The sequence below is a fragment of the Wolffia australiana genome, chromosome 20, assembly GCF_029677425.1.
Source record: "Wolffia australiana isolate 7733 chromosome 20, ASM2967742v1".
Taxonomy (NCBI): Eukaryota; Viridiplantae; Streptophyta; class Magnoliopsida; order Alismatales; family Araceae; genus Wolffia; species Wolffia australiana.
The window spans coordinates 4754976-4782241 of NC_135854.1; the positions used below are offsets into that span (position 1 = coordinate 4754976).

Here is a 27266-nt window from a genome sequence, read left to right on the forward strand (position 1 = left end):
AATGTAATTTTCACATGTTTTACAAGCCCAACAATTTCTTAGTAAAAATATGTTTAAGGCATTGTTAATTTTTATCAGATTGATGCTCTATCTTGTATGTCAGTCTATATTTTTGCAGGGAAAAAGTCAAGAAGTAAAAGAAAGAATTATTGAAGGAGAAATAAATTAAGAAAAAAAGAAGAATATATAAATAAAAATGGACTTATTGGGCAAGCTGGGCCCGACTAGGCGCTTCAGCGCCCAAGCCAGCCACAAGGCAGGCGAGCGTGAGCGCTCAAGCCCCCCCATAGCTGTCAAGGGGTAGCGCGCTTGGCAATAAACCCAACTGACCACATAATGTACACAAACACCCACCAGGCCCATGGGGAGGAAGCAAGTCATCATTTAGAGGAGAGGTCTGGCATTTTGATTCAGTCAATAAGAGTTGTTCGCATTTATATAGCAACATGTATTCAAAAAATTTTTGATATGGGATTTAGAATCCCAATATATTGTTTATTGTCGCAGCGGGCCGGGCCATTGATGAGCAACAAATAGATCGTGGCCCAACGGGCCGCGATCTAAAGAAAACAAAAAGAAAAGTCAGACCAGGCTTTGAGCCAACCTGGCCTAAAGGCCATGTCTTTTTGAGCCGATCACCCTCCCAAGCCATTAAAAGGGGCCCAAAGGCCCCAATTTCATCCATCTTTTGACCATAAGCCACACGACAGCGGGGATTGAAGGAGGCAAATTACATAGTTAAATTTTAATTTGTCGTTGTAAATTTAATTTTCCTACAGTCAAATAAATTTAATAAAGTATAGAAACTCAACTGTATTAGTCGGAGTAAGCTCATCTCCACAGGGACTGTCCTTTAGGTATATATTCAAAAATCGAGTTGTTAGTTATTAAGATATAGTAATACTAAAGATGATAAGTATAAGAAGAGATAAGTAATTAGTAGGTAGAGAAAATATTAGTTTAATAAGATAAGTATAGAAGAGAGATAAGATATTATAGTTATAGTTATAGATAGTTAGTGAAGAATTATAGAGTAATGGGTAATAAGTGGGAAGAAGAATCGAAGTAGAAATTATATTTTAAGAAGCTAGATAGGGAAATATTTAAAGACTATCTAATCTTAATATACTAAGTAAGTAGTTAGATAGGTATAGAAATATTAGAAGAGGATAGATATAATAGTACTAGAAAGTAAGAAGTATGTATACTAGTATAGGTTCTTTTAAACTTGTATAATATGACTTATATAAGTATAACATTTATTCTATAGTTAGTATATCTATTCTAGTAGTTTTATAATTTTGTAGTTAACTTTAGGGTGTTGAATGGGTTATTTAGTCGAACACCTTAGAGGTGTTCGACCAAATGCCCTAGACGGGGTCGAGATAGGAGTTATATATAGTTTCTATAGTGTTCATATGATTATTTATATATGTTTATATAGTTTTTGTAATCGATTTAATGAAATAACGGGTTGATTTAGTCGAACACCCGAGAGATGTTCGATCAAATGCCCGATAGGAGGTCGAAAACAAACAGATGTATAGTATATGATTGGTTATACTATGATTTTGTCAGTATTTCATATAGGTTTCGTTGAGAGAATGGAAAATAAGGGGTATTTCTGTCGAACGCCCGTGAGGTGTTAGACAGAATGTCCAATAAAAGTCGTGTAAGATATTTGTATCTATTTTTTTTCAAAATTTGTAAAGTTGAGATAGTAAAACTTGTATAAATTGAAATGTATTCACGTGTTCGATGAAATGCCACAGAGAATCGCGGTAATAATTTTTTTATCAAAATGGATTGAATCACTAATTAAACTGATTGGGTTCAAATCAATGATGAATTCCTATCTAACATCAACAAGAGTGACTAGAAAAACTCACTGATCCGCCGCTGAGCTTCGGTTTAAGGTATCCCTCATTCTTCTCCTCCGTGTGGGTGCGGATCCAAGCTTCCCTAGTCCCTCTTGAAGCCTCCACGAGTTCTTCTGCAGCTGCCTGCGCTGTCACTACGCCGCAGTCTGCCTCCGACTCCGAGAGGGATCCCCATCGTCACTCTGGACTTAAGGTCAAAATATGTCTCAAATTGGGGGCTCTTGGCCCCTTTTAACGGCCTAGGAGGGTTCCCAAAGGCCATTCGATGGAGGGGGACGGCCCTGGGGGTCCTCCCGGGCCGTCGGATTGCCTGATGGTCCCCCCTCACTGGCCAAAACAGCCTCCGGCCCGCGGCTTCGACGGCCAGGGGTGAAGTTGGATGGAAATGCCCTTGGCCGTCCAACCGTGGACCCCCTGACGGTGCACCCCCGTCGTCGCCACGTCAGTGCCCCATCAGCACGCCCAATTTGCGGCCCCATCATCAACGCTTCTTTTGATTCACCTAAGGATGGTCTCATGATCCGCGTTAGCGCTGCCGGCCAATCGGGAGGCCTAAAATAGAAAATATAAATAGTTCAATATGACGGCTCGATCTCACCGTCCAATCTTCTTACAGAAGATTGGATGGACGAGATCATATCCGTCTCTTCTTCTTTTTATATTTACTGAAATAGAAAATAATAAACCCGAAAAGACAGGGCTTTGGGCTGGGATGACTCGAAGCCTAGTCTTTCCTTCTTCTTATAATCTTTAGATCGCGGCTTGTTGCACCGCGATCATTTCTGGCTCTGTGGCCTGGCCCGCTGCAGTTCTAAAATAGACAAGGGATCTAAATCCCATATTTAAAATCTTTAAAAAATGAGGCGCTATATAAATGTACGTGGATTTTGAATCAAAATAAAAGCCATACCTCTTCCCCCTTGTGGGCCTCGCTTCTTTGTGGGCATGTTCTGCTTGTGGCCGGCTGGGCACTCCGAACAGGCGCTTGAGCCTTGCCGGCTGTGGGCTGGCTTGAGCCTCGCGCTCGCTGACCTGCAGCTGGCTTGGGCTCTATGCGCCTGGTTGGCTCCTTAGCTGGCATAATAACCCCTTTTTATATGTATATATATGTTTCTTTCTTCTTCATTAATTTTCTCTATTTCTTTATTCTATTTATTTCTCCAACTTCCTTTTCTTCCCTGCAATAGCATACATACTAAATAGAACATTAAAATTTTAAAAAAGGTCTTAAACATATTTTTTCTAAGAAATATTTAGAGTTGTAGAACATGCAAGAAAATGACATAAAAATGCATTATTTTATAACTTGCTCTATTTAGTGCATTTGATGCAAATCTTGTAAAATTGGACAAAATACACATGAAATTATCCCAAAATGACTTTAAAATATGTGTAATTACATGATACATTTTGGGTTTATCAGGGATCCCATCCAGCGGCGGCGAGAGCCGAAGGAGGGTTGTGACAACCTCCTACCTGCCCAAGAACCTCCAGGCGTCATCGAGAGAAGTCTGAGCGTCCCTGTATTCGCACTCAGACGGAGGAGAAGAACGAGGGAACTTCAAAACCGAAGCTCACCGCCGCCACTCTTGTCTTCAAATTCAGGCAATTCAGGTATGTTCATGGATATCTAAGGTTGATTTGTATATTTTCTTTCATCTGGATGCTTTATAATTAGTTAAATTTAGTTAGGAGTTGAGTTTTGGTTGAAATTGGTACCGCATACTCTTTGCGGCATGTCATCGAACATATATGTGTTCAATGAAGATTTATTGATTTATCTAAGTTCGACCTTATCAATCTTATAAAAAAATTTAAAAAATATTCATTCCCCCTTATTCTATCTTCTATCGGGCATTCTGTCGAATACCTCACGGGCGTTTGACAGAAAAACCCTCTTATATTTGATTTTATCTATAAAATATAATATAAATATCATAAAAAACTTACTATAAATTAAGTACTACACATCTCCCTTACATTTCGATCTCCTTTCGGGGATTTGGTCGAACACCTCTCGAGTGTTTGACCAAATCACCCTTTATTTCATTAAATCAACTATATAAAATCATATAAAATATATAAATAATAAAAAACATCTAAAACTACCTATATTAATCCTATAATAAAATATCTTATCTATATAAGTAGTATTATATAATTATAGTATATCTTATAGTTATATAAATACCTCTTAATTTCTATTACTATCTCTTTAATCCTTAATATATCTCTATGCTTATCTAAACTCTTGCTTAGTATATTTTTGTTGGATAATTACTTAATACTCTCTCCTTATATATATTCTTGGTATATATATAAAAATACTTCTCTAACCCCTCTACTTTTCTAGTATATATATACCCATATACCTAACTCTTCTTCTATCCCCTTTCTAATTTCTCTTATTTAAGTACTCTATGCTTCTTCACTAATTATATTAATACCATCTTTAACTATAATATATATTATCTTAATTTTTTATTATTCTTAGTACCTATAAAATACATATACATATAATATCAGATATTCTCTATTCTCAACTTTTCTTATTAACCTATTAGTTTCTATCTACTTACTACTACTTATTTCGTCTTATTATTTTTACTCCTATTAAATAACAACTCAACTATTTAAAAAATCTCTAAAGGCCAGTCTCTGTGGAGACGACCTCATTCCCATTATACATTTGAGTGAGTATTTTTATTTTATCAAATTAAATTTACAACCACAATTAAATTAAAATATTTCTATTTATGTCCTTCTATTAAAGCCTCCAAGAGGAAATATGGGATTTTTAAAGATATCTTTGCTATATAAGACTAAAGCTGCACCAGTAACGCAATAAGGAGTTAATAGAATGATTTTATGATGGAATCATACATGTTATTTAAGCCAATCACACATTCCACATCTCCTTCAACATTCATTAATAAAAATCATATTCGTTATTATACAAGTGTGGTGTTTATAATGAAGTCGACTGATATTTGGAATGATAAATGGATTATGATGAGACCATAATACATTTTATTTATATTTTAACATGCATAATTAACACTTCTACTGATAAAATATTTGAGAGAGGTATAGAAATAGAAATATACTAATAGAATAGAAATATGTGCCTGCATCTGTATGATGAGTATATTTGATCCCCTTACCATTAATATGGATGCACTAAGAAGAAAAATATACTAATATGATAGAAACACATGCCTGCATTTATATGATGAGTATATTTGATCCCCTTTCTATTAATATGGATACACTAAGAAGAGAAAATGTGAGCTTTTTAAGGGAATAATTAAATCAATTGATAAGTACAAATCCCTAGATAATTTTAAAACTAATTGTCAACCAATTAATACTAGTCAAAATTGTTTAAGTGACCCTCATATCTGAGACACCATGGACATATTTTGGATGGATGGTTATGTTTTGAATATGATCTCTACATCCCCAATCATGGAATTCCGCACAGTTAATTCTAATGCAACAACAAGTTCAAGAAGGTGATAATGTTTTCAATATGGAATCATCTTCCATATTGATGAGAGAGCTCAACCAATATCATGTGACTAACTCCTAGGTGAAGGTCATGGAAATATCAGAAGAAAATATTTTTGAATGATTTTTCAGTGCATCAATACTAGCTAAGAAGTCTGATAAGGATTTAACAGTGAACCATGACATTAGTCATTTTAGGAATGTCACAAAAATATGAAATTATTTGTGCAAGATAGAAAATACCATAGAGATTCTATGAAAGAGTTGATGAGCTCCTTCGTACCTTATAGAGCATAAAGTGTAGCTCGACACCTCATGTATTGATGACTTGACTTATCAACGGGATTAAATAGATCAATCATTAAATATATTTGATTGCCATGAGGATATGCCTAGAGGTCAGACACCTATGCACCTCATGAAGATTCATCATTTAAGGAATCCAACAGTAATGGTTTCAAGTTCATATAAGGTAATTGGATCATTGTTCAATTTTTTTAAAAAGGTCTTGCAAATTCATTTTGTCCCATTGCACAAATCTTTTTGGATTGTGAATCATGGCCCAATATCTTACAGTACTAATGCTATGATCTTCTCTTTGTGATTTTGATCAATAGTGACTTGTAAGTCTCATTTCTCTCTTGTTTTGAGATATGGGTCATGGACATTTATATTGATATTTTTTACTATTTCACCATATGCACCTTAGCTATCCATCGTGCATAATTTTTTTAAGTGGTCGAGGAGAAGGTTCATTAATGTTTCCTCATTTATTTTTCTGGAATTTATTAGAAAATCTCACATTCATCTCTTCTACGAGTTATGATAATCTTCATCCGGTAGAATTTGCTTTCAGTAACTAAATGGAACCTTCATACCCAACATTCTCTGATTTAATAGCCATGATGAGTATACTATACATAGTCATCTGATGAATATTTATTAGGGTTCAAAATATCTACTTTTCTGTAATCAAACTAACATGCCTTACACACACACACATATTTATATATAGATAGCTAATCCCACAAATATTTTCCTTTGGGTGATTTGATTGTTTTTATATCCATGGAATATTTCCAATTTTCCGTTGTCTTGCATCAAGCTACATGACCAATACATATCAGCTATTCATAAAAGACACAATTATCATTAAATGTGCAAGGATCCATGAAATGATAGAACCTTTTTGTGTAATTTTTATCAATAAAAGTGGTTCTCAAACCAAATGCACATCTTCTACTCATGTGCACCTACTCTCAAAAGAAAAAGTGAATACAACAAGTAAAGGAAACCATCCTAAAAGTAAACTAAGAAAATACCCTTTCAAGGAGAACTGACCAAGACGCCCTTGGAAGAGGGAATAAGATCCTACCATGATATAAAGAGAAGCATGGCTTTCAACTTAATTATATAAACTCGAGAAAAAAATTTCCCCAAAATATAAATGTTATGATTAAACCTGGGCATAGGATCCCACCATGATCTAAAGAGAAGAATGTATTTCAACTTTTTTATATTAACTTTAGAAAAAAATTACTCATGGAAAATGATCTGATTACACCCAGGCATAAGATCCTACCATGATCTAAAGAGAAGCATGACTTTCAACTTTTTTATATAAACTTGAGGAAAAAAATTAACCCAAATCTAAATGCTATGATTTCACCTGGACATAGAACTCTACCATGATACAAAGAAAAGCATGACTTTCAACTTTTTTACAATAAACTTTAGAAAAAAATTAATCAACATGTAAAATGATCTGATTACACCCGGGTTTGTTCATCCAGCGAGCAAACAAGCCCAAAACAGCCGCATCTTCTGGCAATGGTGTGAAAAGTCGACTACAGTGAGCAAAATACCAACCAAACGCAGTGAATTGGTGTTCACAAATACAGTCATCTTCCTACAAAAAACGCTCTCTTTTCTCTGCTAACCATCCTCCATAAATTACAAGGCGATACGATCTCTCTCTTTCTATCTCTCTCTCCGTTCTCTCTTTTGCTGGATGCCCACCAAGACCCAGAAGAAGAAACCATCTCGGGGCTCGATCTAACGCGTACCCATCAAAGATTTCAGTGTTGGGTAGCTTCGGAAGATGTTGATTTGAAGGAAAAAAATCCCATTTTTCTTCTCCATCTTTCTCTACTGAAAGAAGTTCTTGTCGTGTGCCATGAGGTGTTTTTCCTGCTTTGACACCAAGGAAGCCGAGCAGCTGAACCCACAAAACAAGGCAGACGACCGACGAGATGAATCGCCGATGGCTCCTCCGCAAGTTCATCGGGTCTCCACAGGTGAAGATCTTTCGCCGGGTTCAATTCTTCTTCAATTTGCCGTGGAATTTGGGTGCCAATTGAATTTTGCGTCTGTAAGAGCTCAAAATCATGCGTTTGTAACTTGGAATTGAGAGATCTCATCGTGGGATTGCAGGGGCGGACAGGCAAAGAGCGAAGAGCAATGCGGGGGCCAAGAAGGAAGTCCAGATTCAAAAGGATGGAGCTGGGATGAACATATCAGCGCATGTGTTTCCTCTTCGCGAGCTCGCTGCGGCGACGAAGAACTTCAGCCCAGAGTGTTTTCTGGGAGAGGGAGGATTTGGGCGGGTTTACAGGGGTCGGATTCAAACTACCAACCAGGTGAATTACGCATCGGTTTGATTTTTTTCTAATTTTTCTGAGAAGTTCGCATCGGTTAGATTTTTTTTAAAAAAATTTCTGAGAATTTCTGGGTTGTTCAAACTTTACAGGATAGTGTTTTCTGCCTTTGGCGGTTTTATTCCCAGTTTGTCCATTATTTTCTCCTTGATTGGACATGGAATACCATCCGATTCAAACTTTCAAGTAAAAAAATTCCGCGTCTGTTTGATTTTTCTGTTTAATTTTATCTTTCTTCCATTATTTTCTGGGTCATCCGGGAGTTGCAAGACAATATTTTCTACTTTTGCGGATACATTGGCCCAGAGATACCCAGTTTTTCCATTGATGTTTCCTTATCATGAAAAAGCATCCGATTCAAGCTTTCAACCTGATAAATTCTGCATCAGTTTGATTTATTTTTTAATTTTGAATTTTTTTGTTTGATTTCTGGGTCATCTTGATATTAGAAGTCAACGTTTTCTTATTTTTCGGATACATTGGTCTGGAGATATCTTAATCAGAATTTTATCGCTTCCATCCTATTCAATTATCAAAATTCCGCAATGTCAATTTAAATATATGCAAATGAAGTCCCTAAGTTTATTCCAAAGCTAAAGTTCAGTACATGGTGCTGGTCAGGTTGTTGCAGTGAAGCAATTGGACCGAAATGGGCTGCAAGGAAACAGAGAATTTCTGGTGGAGGTTTTGATGCTGAGCCTGTTGCATCATCCCAACCTTGTTAATCTAATTGGTTACTGCGCTGATGGAGATCAAAGGCTATTAGTTTATGAATTCATGCCCCTTGGTTCATTAGAAGATCATCTCCATGGTACACATAATATATATGACTTGTTGCTTTTTACCGTTCTTCATATCATAACTCTAAGCGGGGAAACCTTGTAACTTAGCATTTGCCAGCAGCAATTATTGGGAATATTTTAAAAAATCTCTTCTGCGATGATATGTCCATATAAGATTCTGGTTCACCATACGTTTCTCTAATGTTCCTGATCGCTATCTTCTGGATTTTCTCCTAGGCTTGAGTCATCGTCTATGTTTCATCTTTTTAAATCCTGTAGCCACTTTGAACCCTGCAATCGTTGACTAAAGTCTAAATCATTTAACAAATTTTATGTTGATTCCTGAGGTCATCCTACAAACCATGATGTTGAATCATTCAGTGAAACTCATGCCAGTTTTTCAGAAACATCTCTTGCAAAAGCTGGGACTGTGCAAACCTCTTCGATCCTCTAATTTTAGGAATACTATTTTTTGTTGGTTAAGAAAGGCTCAGATCCTTTGATGGGAATGTTATCTACCAAGAACTTCGGTTGTTTGCTCAACAAAACTGTCGGTGAGAGAGTTTTGACTTATCTATTGTGTATGTGGGGGAGAGATTCTTCTTATTTGTTCCTCTCTGGACTTTATTTTGGATTTATGTACTGTCCCTTCTGAGAACTTGACTTCTTTTTGCGTTATTTTTCTTTGTGAGAGAGTGCTCTAGTGCTTGTGGATTATTAGGGCCTATCAAGTGACTGTAGATTCAATATCCCTTGTGAACTCAAGTGTCGTGGTAATTAGTTATGTGAACTCAAAACGAAGTTCCATCTAGGGGTCTGAGATCAGATCGGATCTGAGTCATGATAAAAAATTCAATCAATTAGACACCAGATTATTTATCTGATCAATCCACTCCAATCGATCAAAATGTCCTGATCATGACTGGCTCCTCAATCAGATTCGATCAAGAGGGCTGATAATGGTCGACCGTTTCGTCATCCCTGTAACTGGCATCAATCCTATTGGGTGTTGCCACATGTTGGGCATGATTAAATCTCCCTCTTTCTCTCTTACGGCCACTGTTTTGATCTGATCTAAAATTTGTAACAAACACACATACCTTGACCACAAACAAATTATGTGTGGATTGGATCTATCCCCAACACCTTGTTCCGCCTACCAAACAAGTTGGATTCAAAATATAGAAAATTATGTACAATGGCTATCAACTTCTGGAGGCATGTTGAATGCTCTTTTAATTTTATTACAGTCCACTAACCTTGGAAAAAAAGTGTACCAGATTATCACCATCTTTGTATCTAACCATACATCTTAACTCATAATGACAGATCTGCCCCCGGGAAAGGAGCCATTGGACTGGAACACAAGGATGAAGATCGCTGCCGGCGCAGCAAAGGGGCTGGAGTACTTGCACGACAAGGCAAACCCGCCCGTCATTTACAGAGATTTCAAGCCTGCAAACATCCTCTTGGACGAGAGTTATCATCCCAAGCTATCAGATTTTGGGCTGGCAAAACTTGGGCCCATTGGAGATAAATCACATGTCTCAACCAGGGTCATGGGGACTTACGGGTACTGCGCTCCGGAGTATGCAATGACGGGGCAGCTAACGGTCAAATCCGATGTGTACAGCTTTGGGGTTGTGCTCCTGGAGCTCATCACCGGGAGGAAGGCCATTGACAGCACCAAGGCTCATGGGGAGCAGAATCTTGTATCCTGGGTAATTTATTCACATTTTCTTTATTTTACTGTCTTGATATTTTGTTTATGGATTCTAATTTACCTTTTCCTGGTTGTTTGGCTACCCCGATTAATGGAAACGTTTTAGCTCTGTGGCTACACTGTACGGTTTTCTGATGATTCTCGAAAAAAATTTCCTTCTATGTATTCAATTATGCCTTTTCTGGTTGTGTTTTACTCGTTTTCTCGTATTTTTTCTCCAAGTTTTTTCAGGGTTTCGGAGTTTTAATAACATCAAGAGTGGTTGGCATTTTTCTCTTGGGTTATAACTTAGTGTTATCCGCCTGATCTGACTTTTTCCAATTATGAAAAATGCCTAGATGATTCATTTTAAGACCTTCTATGATCTTAAAGTACCATTATTTGCCCGGGTCTTAGACAATGATGATAATGATAATGATGATGATGATGATGATGATCTTAGGATCTGTATCCATTTCAGGCAAGGACTATGTTCAATGACCGGAAAAGGCTACCCAAGCTGGTGGATCCAAGTTTGCTGGGACAGTATACAATGAGAGCCCTGTACCAGTCCCTTGCCGTGGCCTCCATGTGCATCAATGAGGAAGCGGCAGCCCGGCCTTTGATTGGTGACGTAGTCACTGCACTGACTTACCTGGCAAACCATTCCTACGACCTTGGGGGCAGTGCCGCTGCCTTGAAGGCCCCTGGGGAAGTTCGGACGACGGGGAGGTGGGAGAACGAGGGCGGCACCAGCGGGTCTGGCGGGCGTTGGGATTCGTCTTCTTTGGCGACGGCGACAGCGACAGGGACAGCGGCAGTGACATCGACAGCGACAGCGATGACAAGAAGGGATTTTGACAGGGAGAGGGCTGTGGCAGAGGCCAAGATGTGGGGAGAAAATTGGAGGGAGAAGAGGAGAGCTAGCAACCCAGATGGTTGAACTTGTTCTCTCTCTCTCTCTCTCACTCTCACTCTCACTCTTTCTCTCCTCTACCCTCTCTCTCTATTTTGTTGCCTTCTCTTCTCTCTTTATGATATCTATTTAGTTCTCTTCTCTCCCTACCAATCTTTCTCTTTCTCCTCATCCCTCTCTCTCTCTCCATCTACCTTAATCTCTCTCTATCTCCCTATCAATCTATCAACATATCTCTTTTTCTTTTCAAATCCCCTCTCTATATATATCTCTCTGTCACACTCTCCCATTGCTCTCTTATCAATATTTATTCCTCTTGTATCTCTTGATCCCTTTTTCCATCTCTTATTTCTCTGTCTATCTAGATGTACCTAGATAGCAAAATTAGCCCAAACTTCCATAGACTGATCTTTCAGTGCTTCAATGAACATTTTAACATTAACCCTCCTTAACCCCTCTGTATTTCTTCCCTTGCATTCAATATATTCATCTATCAATATGTTAACATACATATCTTTTGCATGTATGAATCTATCTCTCCTCTTTCTCTCTCTCTATCTATATATATATAACTCCAGTTGGGTATCTGTATATTATCTTTGCATCTACATGCTTATATTTTTATCCATCAATCTTATTACTTATAAATCTATATATTTGAACATCTTCTCATGTTTGCATTGGTATGTATTGATATATGTGTTCATGTATGTATGAATGTATGTATGTATGTTGCCCCAGTATGTATACGTGGATGGGCCCCGTCACGTTCCTGCACAGAGTATCATGGTCATCTTTGATGAGACAGTTGCACCTCCATAAGTGTCATGGGCTCAAAGAGGGCTACATGAATGATGGGAGCCCATCAAGGTTACTAAGCCCTTTCTATGTCTCTTTCCTCTCTCTCTCTCTCTCTCTCTCTCTCTCTCCTCCACTCCATCAGTCTCTCTCTCTACTTCTCTCTACATGGGTGAGTAGAGAGAGAGATAGACAAGAAACACAGACTCACAAAGAGAATGAAACATGCTTAATGAAGATTCATAATCCACGACACCTAACAACAATTTATCAGCCCAATTAAGGATTATAAAACAAACTGTAAAGATTAGGGATATGGGTGCAAATAAATGGAGTTAAAATAGAATCATTGATTTAGTGCAAATCTTGTAGATATGAGCAATGATTGTAGTTTGTCTGGGCGAAAAAATGAAAAAAAATAAAGCAATATTCTGGCATTCCCCTTGTCTATGTACATAAACGATCAAATTCTATCATTTATCCATATATATAGATAGACATACATTTATGTTCATGTCTCTGTCCAGCAGTGTACATACTTTACTTTATAAACCAATAAAATTGTTTAGAAACCTACCTAATAAGTCATCCAACCTTTGATTTTCAGTCATCAATGTATGCATCTACCTGCCTATAAATCAACTTAGCATTTCATTTGTTTATCTAGTTATCTATCTTTCCGATAAGAACAGCGGTATATCTGACCATGTAACAATATATATGTCTAATTATCCACTCTTCTTATCAATTATGCATATCTCTTATAACATTTATATCCTATAATATTTTGTGGGCTTCAATTGGCCCAGTAGCTGGGGCTATGAAGGGTCAAAGAGAAACAAACATGTAGTGAGAGAGGGTGAAACAAATTAAGAGAGAGAAAGGAAGAGAAATGAACGGAGAAAGAGTGAAAGAAATAGAGAGAGAAACGACGAGAAATGACCACAGAGAGAAAGAGAGTGAAAGAGATGGAGAGAGAGAAAGGAGGAGAAATGACCATAGAGAGAGAGTGAAAGAAATGGAGAGGGAGAGAGTGAATTAATGGAAAGAGAAAGAGAGAAAGGAGGAGAAATGAACAGAGAGAGAGTGAAAGAAAATGAGAGAGGAAGAGAGGGGAAGGAGGATAAATGAACAGAGAGGGAGAGTGAAAGAAAAAGGAGAGAGAAAGAGAAAGAAAGGAGGAGAAATGAACAGAGTAAAAGAAATGGAGGGAGAAAGAAAGAGAAAGGAGGAGAAATGAACAGAGTAAAAGAAATGGAGGGAGAAAGAAAGAGAAAGGAGGAGAAATGAACCGAGAGAGAGTGAAAGAAATGGAGAGAGAAAGTGAGAGAAAGGGGGAGAAATGAACAACGAAAGAGAGTGAAAGAAAGGGAAAGAGAAAGGGGGAGAAATGAACAAAGAATGAGAGAGTGGAAGTAATGGAGAGAGAAAGAGAGAGAAAGGAGGAGAAATGAACAGAGAGAGAGAGAGTAAAATAAATGGAGAGAGAAAGAAAGAGAAAGGAGGAAAAATGAACAGAGAGAGTGAAATAAATGGAGAGAGAAAAGAGAGAGTGAAAGAAATGGAGAGAGAAAGAGAGAGAGGAGAAATGAACAGAGAGAGAGTGAAATAAATGGGGAGAGAAAAGAGAAAGTGAATAAATGGAGAGAGAAAGGAGAAGAAATGAACAGAGAGAGAGTGGAATACATGGATAGAGAAAAGAGAGAGTGAATAAATGGAGAGAGAAAGGAGAAGAAATGAACAGAGAGAGAGTGGAATACATGGATAGAGAAAAGAGAGAGTGAATAAATGGAGAGAGAAAGGAGAAGAAATGAACAGAGAGAGAGTGAAAGACATGGAGAGAGAAAAGAGAGAGTGAAAGAAATGGAGAGAGAAAAAGAGAGAGAAAGGAGAAATGAACAGAGAGAGAGTAAAAGAAATGGAGAGAGAGAAAGAGAGAAAGAGAGAGAAAGGAGGAGAAATGAACTGAGAGAGTGAAATAAATGGAGAGAGAAAGAGGGAGAAATGAAGAAAGGGTGATGGAGAGAATACAGAAATGAAGAGAGAGGAAGAGATAGAAATGAAGAGAGAGAGAGAGATAGAAATGAAGAGAGATAGAGATAGAAACGTGGAGAGAGAGAGATGGAAATGAAGAGAGGGAAAGGGAGAGAGAGAAAGAGAAAGAGAAAGAAATAAAAAGAGACTTAGAGAGAGAGAGAGAGTCCAGGAGCTAGGGATGCAGGGAGACAGAGGAAAGGGAGAGAAAGAGATAGACATGAAGAGAGAGAGAGAGATAGAGAGGGACAGAGGGAGAGAAAGAGACAGAAAGAAGCTAGAAATGAAGACAGACAGAGAAGAGAGAAAGGGACAGAAATGAGGAGAGACAGAGAGAGAGGGAGAGAGAGAGAATGAGAGCAAGGGACAGAAATGACGATAAAGAGAAACAGAGAGAGAGAGAATGAGAGAAAGGGACAAAAATGAAGCGAAAGATAGAGAGAGAGAGAGGAGAGAAAGGGACAAAAATGAAGAGAAAGATAGAGGAGAGAAAGGGACAAAAATGAAGAGAGAGAGAGAGAAGAATAGAAAGGGACAGAAATGAGAAGAGAGAGAGAGAGGGAAAGAGAGAAAGAATATTTAGGGGAGGTTACGTGCACGTCTACGCTACCAGCGGGCGACTCGTGTCCAACCGGAGGCATGTCGGCTCGACCGCCAACAATTCCCCCCCACGCGCAAAACAGTCAACCCCGCCCCACCACCCTTATTTCCACTCCCTAAATATTTCATTAATCTATTAATTAGTTATCCTACACGCCACAACCATCATTAATTAATCAATCAATAATCCTACTTAACTAATACCCACCCGATGATCACCCTCTCATCGTCCTCCGTGGAATCGACAACGATCGAGATAGACGTAAATAATAACGGATCGGGTCCCGTCCCGTTCGTCATCCGTCCACAGATCCGTTACACTAGGAACTTCCGATTCCGACTCTGATTACAGAAGGAAGAGCCATCTCCAAAAGCGGCGGCCTGCCATTCCACGGCCGCCCTCGATGACGATGATGATGATGATGACGAAAGGCTAACCTAAGCTCCATGATTCATCGTGATGAACAGCAGCTGTCGTCGCCGTCGCCGGCCTCGCCGTTGATCTCGGTGACGCAGCTTGGCTCGGCGTCCGATCCGGCCTCCGAGTCCACCAAATCGGCCCGGTCCGTCGTCCTCGTCGAGGATCTCCGCTTCCTGAAGATCCGGCAAAGAACCCATTCTCTCGTCTGGCACATCAAATTGGGCAATTCGGTCAGTGCATGGACGACGCAACAGACGGAAGACGATGCAAAGGAGAATGGGCTTCTGGGCTACATCGGGTGGTATAATTACGCTATTGCCACGCAAAGGGACATGACTGACCAGACATAACGTCCAACCCTTAACAAAATAGGGTAGAGCAGCAGAATTCGAAAGACTGAATGAAAAAGATTGATGGATGACGGATGACGGAAGTGAACAGGACCGCTCATTTATGGAATTGGACGGAACGGATGACTGAACGGACGGAGAATTGAAAGTGTTGAACGGAATGGGAGGAATTCGAAGACAGGAGGGGTAACAGAACGGACGGAGAATTGAAAGGGTTGAACGGAATGGGAGGAATTCGAAGACGGAACGGATGACTCAACGGACGGAGAATTGAAGGGGTTGAACGGAATGGGAGGAATTCGAAAACGGAACGGATGACAGAACGGACGGTGAATTGGAAGGGTTAAAACGGAATGGGACGAATTCGAAGACGGAACGTATGACAGAACGGACAAAGAATTGAAGGGGTTGAACGGAATGGGAGGAATTCGAAGACAGAACGGATGACAAAACGGACAGTGAATTGAAAGGGTTAAACGGAATGGGACGAAATTCGAAGAGAAAACGGATGACTGAACGTACAGAGAATTGAAAGTGTTAAACGGAATGGGACGAATTTGAAGACAGAACGGTCGGTGAATTGAAAGGGTTAAACGGAATGGGACGAATTTGAAGACGGAACGGATGACTGAACGGACGGAGAATCGAAGGGGTTAAACGGAATGGGACGAAATTCGAAGAGAAAACGGATGACTGAACCGTACAGAGAATTGAAAGGGTTAAACGGAATGGGACGAATTAGAAGACAGAACGGATGACTGAACGGACGGTGAATTGAAGGGGTTGAACGGAATGGGAGGAATTCGAAGACAAAACAGAACGGAACGGGACTTACGAGGGGTTGTTCTTGTAGAGCGCCGGCAAGGCGGTACTCGTGCATGATCCAGTCCGTTCTCTCGCCAGCGGGGGCTTTGCCACGGTAGAAGACGAGCGTCTTCTTCGCACCGACGATCTGGTTTCCTCCCTTAGCCACGATCTGCTTGTCCTTCCCCGTCGCCTTCCAATAACCCGCGATCGACGCCCGATTCGGCCGCTTCCCATTCCGATATTTGATCTCTCTTGCGCTGAAGAAGTACCGCTCCCTCTCCGATCCTCCTGAGGTTTTTCAGATGCTTAATTGGAGCTAAACTCACCCCAAAATCACCCATTCCGACCCTAATTGACCTTGATCGCGGCCTAAATCCGTCGAAATCCACTGATTAACAATTAGTAAACAGTAATCGGCTCCGATCGTGGGTGTAAACCGATTGAAATTCACGGAACAGCGTTAAATGTTGCCAGGCAAGTCCCAGGGGTCCACCCGAATGAATTCAGATGACAAATCGCGTCAAAATTCGGATGAAAGTCTCCAAAACATGGATACAAACCCCTACTTGACTCCTCCACCTCCGATCGCGGCCTTTGACCGATCAAAACCTCCTAATCATTAATCATTAATCATTAACCGATCTCTTCCTCAACCTCCGATCGCAGCATCGAATCGCTCAAAATCTAAACCAGAATCTCTTCTTCAACCTCCGATCCCAACCTTAAATCGCTCAAAACCTCTAAATCACGAGTCTAAACCAAATCGGCTCCTCCACCTCCGATCGTCGCCTTGACCGATCAAAACCTCCAAAATCACGATTCTAAACTAGAATCTCTTCCTCCACCTCCGATCGCCGCCTCGAACCAACCAAAACCTCAAAATCACCAATCGATGCCGAAACCGCTCCCTCCACCTCCGACCTTGGCCGTGAACCGATCAAAATCTCCAAAAATCACGAATCTAAACAAAGAAACCGCATCCTACACCACCGATCGCGGCCAAGAACCGATCAAAAACACCAAAAAAAAACGAGAAAAACGGACAGAATCGGAGAAACTCACCAGGCAAGTCCCAGGGATCGAATCTGGAGATCTGGATCTCGGGGATCACCGACGCCGGCAGCGGGAACGAGAAGGCCTTCCGCTTGAGATACTCCACGACGAGCTCCTCGTCCGTGGGATGAAACCGAAAGCCAGGGGGCAGCTTAACCATCATCCCCTGCGACCTCGCCATTGCTCGCAGAAACCAGAGAACTAGGGCTTTCTCGAGGAGGAAGACGAAGATCGCTATTTATAATGGTTTAGAGAGAGAGAGAGAGCGCGCGCGCGTGCTAGAGAGAGAAACGAGGGCCAGTAGAACACGTTTCCTGAAGTGAGGTAGCCGAGCGGGAAAACGATTCTCCACGCGCCACGTGGCAATGGGATCGTACGGCGCCCCCCTTTGTGCCCCCCTCTTTGGTCGCAGCCGTGTTTGTTTTATTCACGGAATTGCCATCATAAGTTTCTGGACCCTTTTGGCCCCCGATCGACCGAGACGTGGACGATGGACGGGACGGGACGAATATCGTCCCGTCCGACGTCCGGAGCCCATGCATGAACGCGGACGGGACGGGTTTTCGTCCGAGTGGACGGAACCGTCCCGTCTTGATGGCTCAGGACGAATTTCCGTCCCGATTTGCGCCCCTGCACTATACCCCCCACCCCCACACCATACACCACACGCAAGGCTCTGCTCTGCGCGGAACGGATCGGGTCTACTCTGGTTTCGTCATGATCCGTCGTCTGCCGTTGTCTACACACGGATGACTGGACGAATTCATTTCTGTCAGTAGCCGATTGACGGATGACGAATTGGAGTGGATCTAGGATTGAAGGATAGATGACGGATTGTCGTCTGTGTCATTGCAATCCATTGTCCGTCATTGCCTACGCCGGTGTACAGATGACGGGACGAATTCATTTCTGCCAGTAGTCATTTGATGGATGACGAATTGGAGTGGATCTAGGATTTAATGACCGTGGATGGATTGTCATCTGTGTCGTCACAATCCGTCGTCCGTCATTGTTTACGCTGGTGTACGGATGACGGGACGAATTCATTTCTGTCAGTAGTCGAATGATGGATGACGAATTGGATCCGATCTAGGAATGAAGGACCGAGGATGGATTGTCGTTTGTGTTGTCACAATCCGTCATCTGTCATTGTTTATGCCGGCGGGATGACAGGACGAATTTATGACAGAAATGAATTTTGTCAACAGTCAATTGACGGATGACGGGTTGGATCCGATCGATGATTGAAGGACCGAGGATGGATTGTTGTCTGTGTCGTCACAATCCGTCATCACTTATTGTCTAAACCGGTGGATGGATGAATGGATGAATTCATTTATGTCATTCGTCTAGTGATGGATGACGAATTTGATCATCGTGTGCTTTTTACCGGTGGATGGATGACTGGACAAATTCATTTATGTCATTAGTCTTGTGGCGGATGATGAATTGGATTGTCGTCTGCTTCTTGATAGTCTGTCATCTTCATTGTCTACACCAGTGGACTGATTAGTAGACAAATAAATTTGAGTAATTAGTCTAATGACGATGACGAATGGCATCAGATCTAGGATTGGAGGACGGATGAGGGATTTTATTTGCAATCTGTCATCCGTCAACGATTACACCAGTGGATGGATGATTAATCTACTACATTTACTTCAGTGGTCAAATTATGGATGACGAATCAAACCCAATTTAGATCTAAGATTGGAGGACAGATGATGGATTGTCGTCTGTTTCATCACAATCCATCAGATGTGATTGTCTTCACTGGCGAATGGATGACAATACAATTACATTCATGTGATTAGTCAAACGATGGATGACGACATGGATCAGATGTGATCAGATCTAGGATTAGAGGACAGATGACAAGTCGTCATCCAGTTCCTCATAATCCGTCGTCCTTCATATTCTACAAAGGCAGGCGGCTGTCTGGACAAAGACATTTCTGTCATTAGCCAAATGATTGGTGAAGAAAATGACAGAGAGGGAAAGAGAGAGAGTTGGGAGAGAGATATATATATATAGATAGATAGATAGATGGATGGATACATAGAGAGAGAGAGATACATAAAGTTGATCCACTGGCCAGGTCATTTCCGTCATCCGTTCCGTTCTTTGCCACGAAAGAATGACCAGACATGACTGATGATGGAATGGTGAAGATGACGAAATGTGGACGGACGGCTGCCCCTTTAGTCTCGTCCCTTAAAACAGTCTTTTATGCCTGTTTTGATTGTCTTTGACACGTGGCATATTTCTATTGGATTGTTGAGGTCGAAATGATCCACGATCGAATGACTTAGAGAGAGAAATGGTAGAGAGAGGAAGATAGAGGGTAGGGATATTTTGGGTATTTCGGTGCGGGCAATAATAGAGAGAGAAAGGGGGGTGGTCCCCTGTTTCCGAAACGACAGACACTGGGGGGAGTTTGAGGACAAGAGAGCATGGCATTGAACGATTCTTCGAGATCTTCCTTGATCTCCTTCGCTTCTTCTTCTCTCTCTATCTCTTCTTTCTCCCTCTAGATCCCCCCTCTTCTCTCTAGATCCCCTCTTCTTCTTCTTCTCTCTCTAGATACCCATTTCTTCTTTCTAGATACCCCCTTCTCTCTCTAGATCCCCTCTTCTTGTTCTTATTCTCTCTCTAGATACCCACTTCTTTTTCTCTCTCTAGATACCCACTTCTTATTCTTCTCTTAAGATACCCCCTTCTTCTTCTCTCTCTAGATAGCCACTTCTTCTTTCTAGATACCCCTTCTCTCTCTAGATCTCCTCCTCCTCGTCTTCTTCTTCTCTCTCTAAATACCCCTTCTCTCTATAGATCCCCTCTTCTTCTTCTTCTTCTCTCTCTAGATACCCACTTCTCTTTAGATACCCCCTTCTCTCTCCAGGTATCCCCTTTCTTCTTCTCTCTCTAGATAACCACTTCTTCTTCTCTCTAAATACCCCTTCTCTCTCTAGATACCCACTTCTTCTCTCTAGATACCCACTTCTTCTCTCTAGATACCCATTCTCTCTCTAGATACCAACTTCTCTTTAGATACCCCCTTCTTCTCTCTCCAGGTATCCCCTTTCTTCTTCTCTCTCTAGATAACCACTTCTTCTTCTCTCTAAATACCCCTTCTCTCTCTAGATACCCACTTCTTTTCTCTAGATACCCATTCTCTCTCTAGATACCCACTTCTTCTTCTCTCTCTAGATACCCACCTCTTCTTCTCTCTCTAGATACCCACCTCTTCTTCTCTCTCTAGATACCCACCCCTTCTTCTCTCTAGATCTGTCCCTCCAAATGCCCACCGAACTGTTTCTCTCTCTTGCCTGAGATCCAGTCGGTGTCCCTCCTTCTCACGCAGCCCTCTTTCTCTCTCCTACGGGGGGACGGCGTTGACACTGTCGGCTGCCGTGGGAAGACGGGACACCTGCTGAGATGTAGAGAGAGATAGAGACCAAAAAGGAGAGAGAAAGATAGAGAGAGAAGATGGGCCCCAGGATTAAGATACAGGGTGAGCTTGGCTTCCCGTATGGGGAAGGGCTAAGAGAGGAGACTCGTCCTTCACTACCACTTGCCCCTACAGAGAAGACAGAATTAGAGAGAGAAATTTATATATATATGTTGACTGATAGAGAGAGAGAGATAGATAGATAGAAAGATGTATGGATAGACATATTATATATATGAAGAAAGAAAGAAAGATAGCTAGATATATAAATAGATAGAGAAACAGAAAGATAGATAGATAGACAGAAAAATAGATAGATAGATAGAGAAACAGAAAGATAGAGTAGATAGAGAGACAGAAAGATAGAGTAGATAGAGAGACAGAAAGATAGATAGATAGAGAAACAGAAAGATAGAAATATAGAAAGATAGATAGATAGATAGATAGAGAGATACACAGGTCGAGAGAGATATATAAGGAAAGAGAGACATATAGATGATTGTTAGAGGGAGAGAGATATGAGGAAATAGAGTCACGTAGATGATAGATAGAGAGATCTATAGAAAGAGAGACATATAGATAGATAGAGAGATAGAAATAAAAAAATATAGATAGAAAGATTGGTAGATAGATAGACTGACAGACAGACAGTCAGACAGACAGATGGATAGATAGAGGAGAGTTTGAGTTTGGTTTCCCTGTAATTAAAATATAGTTGTCATCATATTCAAGTTGTGTTCTTCTGATCTGTCTCTCTTGCTACTGCACTTCTAGAGAGAGAGATAAATGGATAGGCAGGTAGAGAGAGGACAGATCTCGTGACCAAGTGCAACAAGCCAAACTCATCTCTCCGTCTTTCTTTATCATCAGTCCACATCACCAGTCTATCAATCCGTCCATCTATTCATCTATCCATTTATGTGCCCATATAAGCAGGCATCTACAGAACTATCCATTCACCTATCTAATATCTGGGAAAACCCATCTCTCTATCTTTCTATGTCGTCAATCTACACCATGAATCCATCAATAAATCCATCTAGATTGGCATATCCATCTCTCTATCTCTTCACATACCCATGTATGTATCTATGTGGGTTGATATCTAAGTTACCTGTCCGTTGGTTTATCTAATTATATAAGAATTTCTAGAACCAAGGATGTCCCTAGACAGCGGCAATCTCTGGTCAATAGGGTTTGCGTGTGGGCGATGGTGAAGAGAGAGAAAGTAGAGAGAGAGAGAGAGAGAGAGAGAGAGAGAGAGAGAGAGAGAGAGAGAGGGGGTGGGACAATTATTGCCAAGGAACGACGTCCAGAGGCAGTCGTCGATAAAAATTGGACGACCTCTTCCTTTGTTGAGTGAAGAAACAGGATTCTAAGAAGAGCGACTGCACATGGTGGGGACACCCATCTCTCTCTCTCTCTCCCTCTCTCTCTCTCTCTTTATCTCTCTACCCTCTTTCTTCTCCTCCTGACTCACCCTCTTTCTTCTTCTTCTTCGTCTTCTTCTTCTGCATCTCTCTCTCTCTCTTTCTCTCTCTACCCTCTTTCTTATCCTCTTGACTCACCCTCTTTCTTCTTCTTCTTCTGCCTCCCTCTCTCTCTTTCTCTCTCTACCCTCAGTTCTTCTCCTCCTGACTCACCCTCCTCCTTCTTCTTCTTCTGCCCCTCTTTCTCTGTCTCTCTATCCCCCCTCTATCATCATCCTCTTTCTTCTTTTTCTTTATCTTTTTTCTTCTTCTTCGTCTTCTTCTTCTTCTTCTCTCTCTCAGTCTTACACACAGAGACTTTCTTTTTGTCTCAGTCTCTCTTCCTACCTCTCTCTATTACTCTTGCACAAATACACTTTCTTTGTGTCTCAGTCTCTCTTACTTCCTCTCTCTCTTACACACAAACACTTTCTTTGTATATCAGTCTCTCTTCCTCTCTTTCTCTCTCTCTCATACACACACACTTTTTTGTGTCTCAATCTCTCTTCCTTTCTCTCTCTCTCATACACACAAACACTTTATTTGTGTCTCACTCTCTCTTCCTACCTCTCTCTCTCTCTCGTTTACACACAAACACTTTATTTGTGTCTCACTCTCTCTTCCTACCTCTCTCTCTCTCTCTCGTTTACACACAAACACTTTCTTTGTGTCTCAGTCTCTCTTCCTACCTCTCTCCCTCACACGCAAACAAAAACTTTCTATGTGCCTCAGTCTCTCTTCCTACCTCTCTCTCTTTCTTACACACACAAAGATAAACTTTCTGTGTCTCAATCTCTCTTCTATCATGCGCTCTCTGAAATTTTCTCTCTCTAGGTCGTTCCTTGCACCCCGGTCTTTTTCTTCTATCATCATGAAGTGAAGTTATATGCCCATTTTGAGTCCTTAGTCTGATCTCCAACTTAGTTATAATGTTAAACTGTTAGATGTGCGGAGTTCTTTTTATGGAAGTTTCATTAATTAAATTCTGTATCTGTTTTATATTTATTCTGTTTGGTGACGGCACATAACTAATTTTCTCATTTTTTACTCCCAATAAAAATTTCTTGACGATTCTGAAAACAAATAAATGGGTAATTATTGGGTTAATTTTGTTATAATTATAACTTTGGAGGTTTATTTTCCGCACTGGACAAGAGAGACTCCTCCAACCCTGCCCCCCTCAATTATTATTATTTTTGGATATGGTACTAACCTGTAACAGATAATTGACAGGTAAAAGAATCATTTCCCCCCAAATTTAATTATTGCTAATAATGTAAAATGTTTGTCCTGATATTTTTCCCAATATTTAATAGTGTTTAGATAGACTTTAATGATAGCTTTACCAGATTAATAATCCATGAAAATAAATTGAGCTAGCATGACAATATTTTGAATCAAATAAAATGGCTTATTTTTTCTTTAAAATGTAACTAATGACATTAAATCCCTAATTAGAAGTATTACTAGTATTTTAAATGTTTTTTTATCTGTTTGGGGATTAACTGTGGGTCGTGAAACTCGTGCCAAACACACAATGCATCCTAATTGGGGGGTTGTCACATTAGAAGGATCTGCATGGGACAACTATATTTGTTTACATAAACTAACAAAATCCAGCCACTTGGACTGCCATCAAGGGTGTATAGTTTTTGAACTTGGGGCAAGCCAACTTACCCAATACCAAACCATCATCTCCCACTTGGTCTGCGTTCCGCCAAGAATTAAGCGAGACGGAGACCATTCAATGGGTTACACCCCAATCAAATCTAACTTAATTTTGTAATCATGTTGAAACAGCCACTTGGCACCACCATAAGGAGATATGAACGAATATTTAAATACAGCACAAGTGTGTTATCAAACTTCCATAAAGTCAAAATCAACCTTTCCTGTGCGTTGATCTGTTAGATCACTGTACACTAAATTCAAGTTTTGAGTGGGTAAAAGGTACTCATTCACGACTTTATCTTTGTTTGAATAATTCTAATGATTAAAAATCCAACCAAAGCAATACAGTGATGTTATGTAGAATGACTCTTAAACAAGTATGATATAAATAAGAACTCAAGAAAATATAAACAAGTGGGGACATAAATATCACAGATAAACATTTACTAAGGAAGACATATCACTGTAAAACAAATGGGGGATTATGCTGAATGTAGTTGCAAGATAGATTCAGATTCATATTAGGGTAACATATTGATGAGATGAGCAGAGTTGAATTTAAAATAAACTTGCATCATGTATCTTAAAAAGTGTTCATATAAATTTATTTAAATTATAATTTTATCACAATTCAAGATGAACTTTATTAACTCTTGAGTTCTTTGGCTTTGATTGAATGCTTAAAAACCTTTTTTCATGCAGTGAAAGCTATGAACATGTATATAAGTATTCTATAAAGGTCATATAATCACATTAAATTATGGGGAACCAATTCCAACCTTGACTTTCTCCTTAGGAAATACTCTTCAAGCCGTTCACATGTTCGATCTCTAAATCTATCAATGTGATCAATATCACAATGGATTTCCTCTTCTTTTCCTCCAACTCTTCTTGAAGATCTGATTGATCTCCTAACCATCAAGTCTTTCTAATAGAGTGAGTGGAGAGAGTGGAGTGACATTAGGGAAGAAAGCGGGGCACCCAGGTCTACTTGGCATGGACACCTAAAATAGTACCTCACTATATAATACTTATTTAGGTACATAAAATAATTAAAGTATTAATTTTATATCTGTATACATTTTCCTCTATTCATTTATCAATAAAATCATCCATGAGATGCAAAAAATGCCTACTTTTTTTGATATTTCTATATATCTGAGGTAATTATAAAATTACTAGCATTCAGCTCGGTAACCCATGAAATATATGCCTAAGCTAATTATATTATTCACCACTTTAGTTTGCCCGCATGCCAAGATACATTGGCCCGTATGTTGATGCCTAAGAAAATTATTCAAATTATTCCTGATACTTGGGTAAATATAATTTTATATAATAAATAGGTAGAACAATTTTATACAATCTACAAAAACTAGTAATCTAGGCCACTTTGGCCTAATCATTACTTGTTAGCCTTATGCGCACCCTTTGTATCCAATAAAGGTTGAACCCTGGTCAATTTACTTGAACAAACTAACCCTTAGCCCATGAAACTTTCATATATGCGATTCCAGGGAATTATATTCTTAATTTGGGAGTTGAAACTGACCCTCATCCTTTCAAAATCGAACTTTCCTTCATATTTGGCACTTAAACCTACATGGTAAAGATTTGGGTGCTACTTTTATACAAACTTACCTCTGATATGCTTTCTTGAATAGATGGGACGTAATTACTTTGTCTTCTAAAGGTGATGGGAGTTTTTCCTCTTCCTCTAGATATATATTCAATGATAATTTATTTTATTCTTAAACATTTATCCTTATAATTAACTTGAAGGTTTTTGGATAAATATGATGGATAATTATTTATGAATAAATCCCAACGTTTCAAGCATATATTTCCCTTGAACTTTGAATTTTGAAGTGAATATTCACCCAAAACTTTGAATTACAAAATATTTAGAGAATTCTTAATTCAAATTTATATCTGATATTTTCAGCAACCTGATCAGAAAAAACTCAATAGTAAAAATAGGTCATTTAAAACAAATTTAGGGCTTACGCAAGCAGTTTTCAAAATCAAGAAACTACTAGGAGATAAATTTTTTAATTACATTAAAATTTTAAAACTAATTAGAAGTAATTATCTGATATTTATGATTCATAAAATATTCAACTTTACTTATATTTTTAACTAATTAGAAGTAATTATCTGACATTAAAATTTAAAAACTAATTAGATTAATACTTGATCCTTCTAATTTAATGTCATTTATGATAATTTTATTCCACTAAGTGTAACCAGATGAAGAGATTAAAATGAAATTTAATTTTTTCTTGACAGATAAATAAAATTAATTTAAATTTATGAAAATAATAATGATAAAAATAAAGCATGGGATGGGATGACCTTTATCATCAAATGATATAATACTTCATGCCTAATTATCATCAAATGATATAATACTTTCCTAGATTAAAGGTTTGGTGAAGGTACCATCCAGTTGGAGACAAGTGTTGAAAAAATTAATACAAGTATTGCCTTTATTGATTTGATTGCTAATGATCTGATGTCTCACAACAATGTGCTTTGTGCTACAAATGAATGGTTAGATTCTTGGCCAAATTAGTGGTGAAGTTTCAAACAAATGAGAGTATTTTTGAATAAATTATTTAATCTTCTAGATGGTGATAGCGAAAAAAAATTTGGGTAACACCATACCACTCACTATGTACTAAGTACTTCATGTGGATATATGAATGCCTTTCTTCTTTCTAGGTCTCCATAAAGTCAGAGATCCTTCAAGGAATGCACATGTACTATGGAGTTATTTCACTGATACTCCCACAAAATTCTGAGAGGCGATAGTTACCAAACTTTAACTCTTTATTTTTGGATATCAAATTCTAACTATATTGTATCTTTTAGATTTATAAAGTATAGGAAGAATTTATCTTGTTATTTTTACAGATTTCTTTGAAACTGGGAACATATGTATTAAGTAAGTTCTCTGGCCTATTGGCCATCAAACAGAAAAAGTATACTATAATTCCCAAATAACTTACTTTATTAATCCCTTTTTAAGTTGCATCATAATCCAATTTAGTATGAGTGCTCCTTTGAGTATCTTTACATGCAACTTCATTCAAACTATATAGTATGAGTAATCCTTCCTATATTTTTCTTGGAATAGGAAAAAAAACCCTTATTTATTATCACAAA

General features: G+C 39.2%; 2 protein-coding genes across 2 annotated transcripts; one reads left to right on the plus strand and one right to left on the minus strand.

Moving 5' to 3' along the window:
• The first annotated feature begins 7308 nt into the window (after positions 1–7308).
• Positions 7309–11594, plus strand: LOC144716191 (serine/threonine-protein kinase PBS1-like). Its single transcript, XM_078591267.1, has 5 exons — positions 7309–7687; positions 7824–8029; positions 8669–8858; positions 10159–10550; positions 11013–11594. The coding sequence occupies exons 1-5, from the start codon at positions 7567–7569 to the stop codon at positions 11472–11474; spliced, it is 1371 nt and encodes a 456-aa protein (XP_078447393.1). The 5' UTR covers positions 7309–7566; the 3' UTR covers positions 11475–11594.
• Positions 11595–15136: 3542 nt separating this feature from the next.
• On the minus strand, positions 15137–17727 carry LOC144716192 (NAC domain-containing protein 83-like). The gene is made up of 3 exons (XM_078591268.1): positions 17520–17727; positions 16486–16745; positions 15137–15505 (listed from the first exon to the last, which is right to left on the minus strand). Exons 1-3 carry the CDS (start codon positions 17689–17691, stop codon positions 15332–15334), a joined length of 606 nt encoding a protein of 201 aa, XP_078447394.1. The 5' UTR covers positions 17692–17727; the 3' UTR covers positions 15137–15331.
• Positions 17728–27266: the final 9539 nt, after the last annotated feature.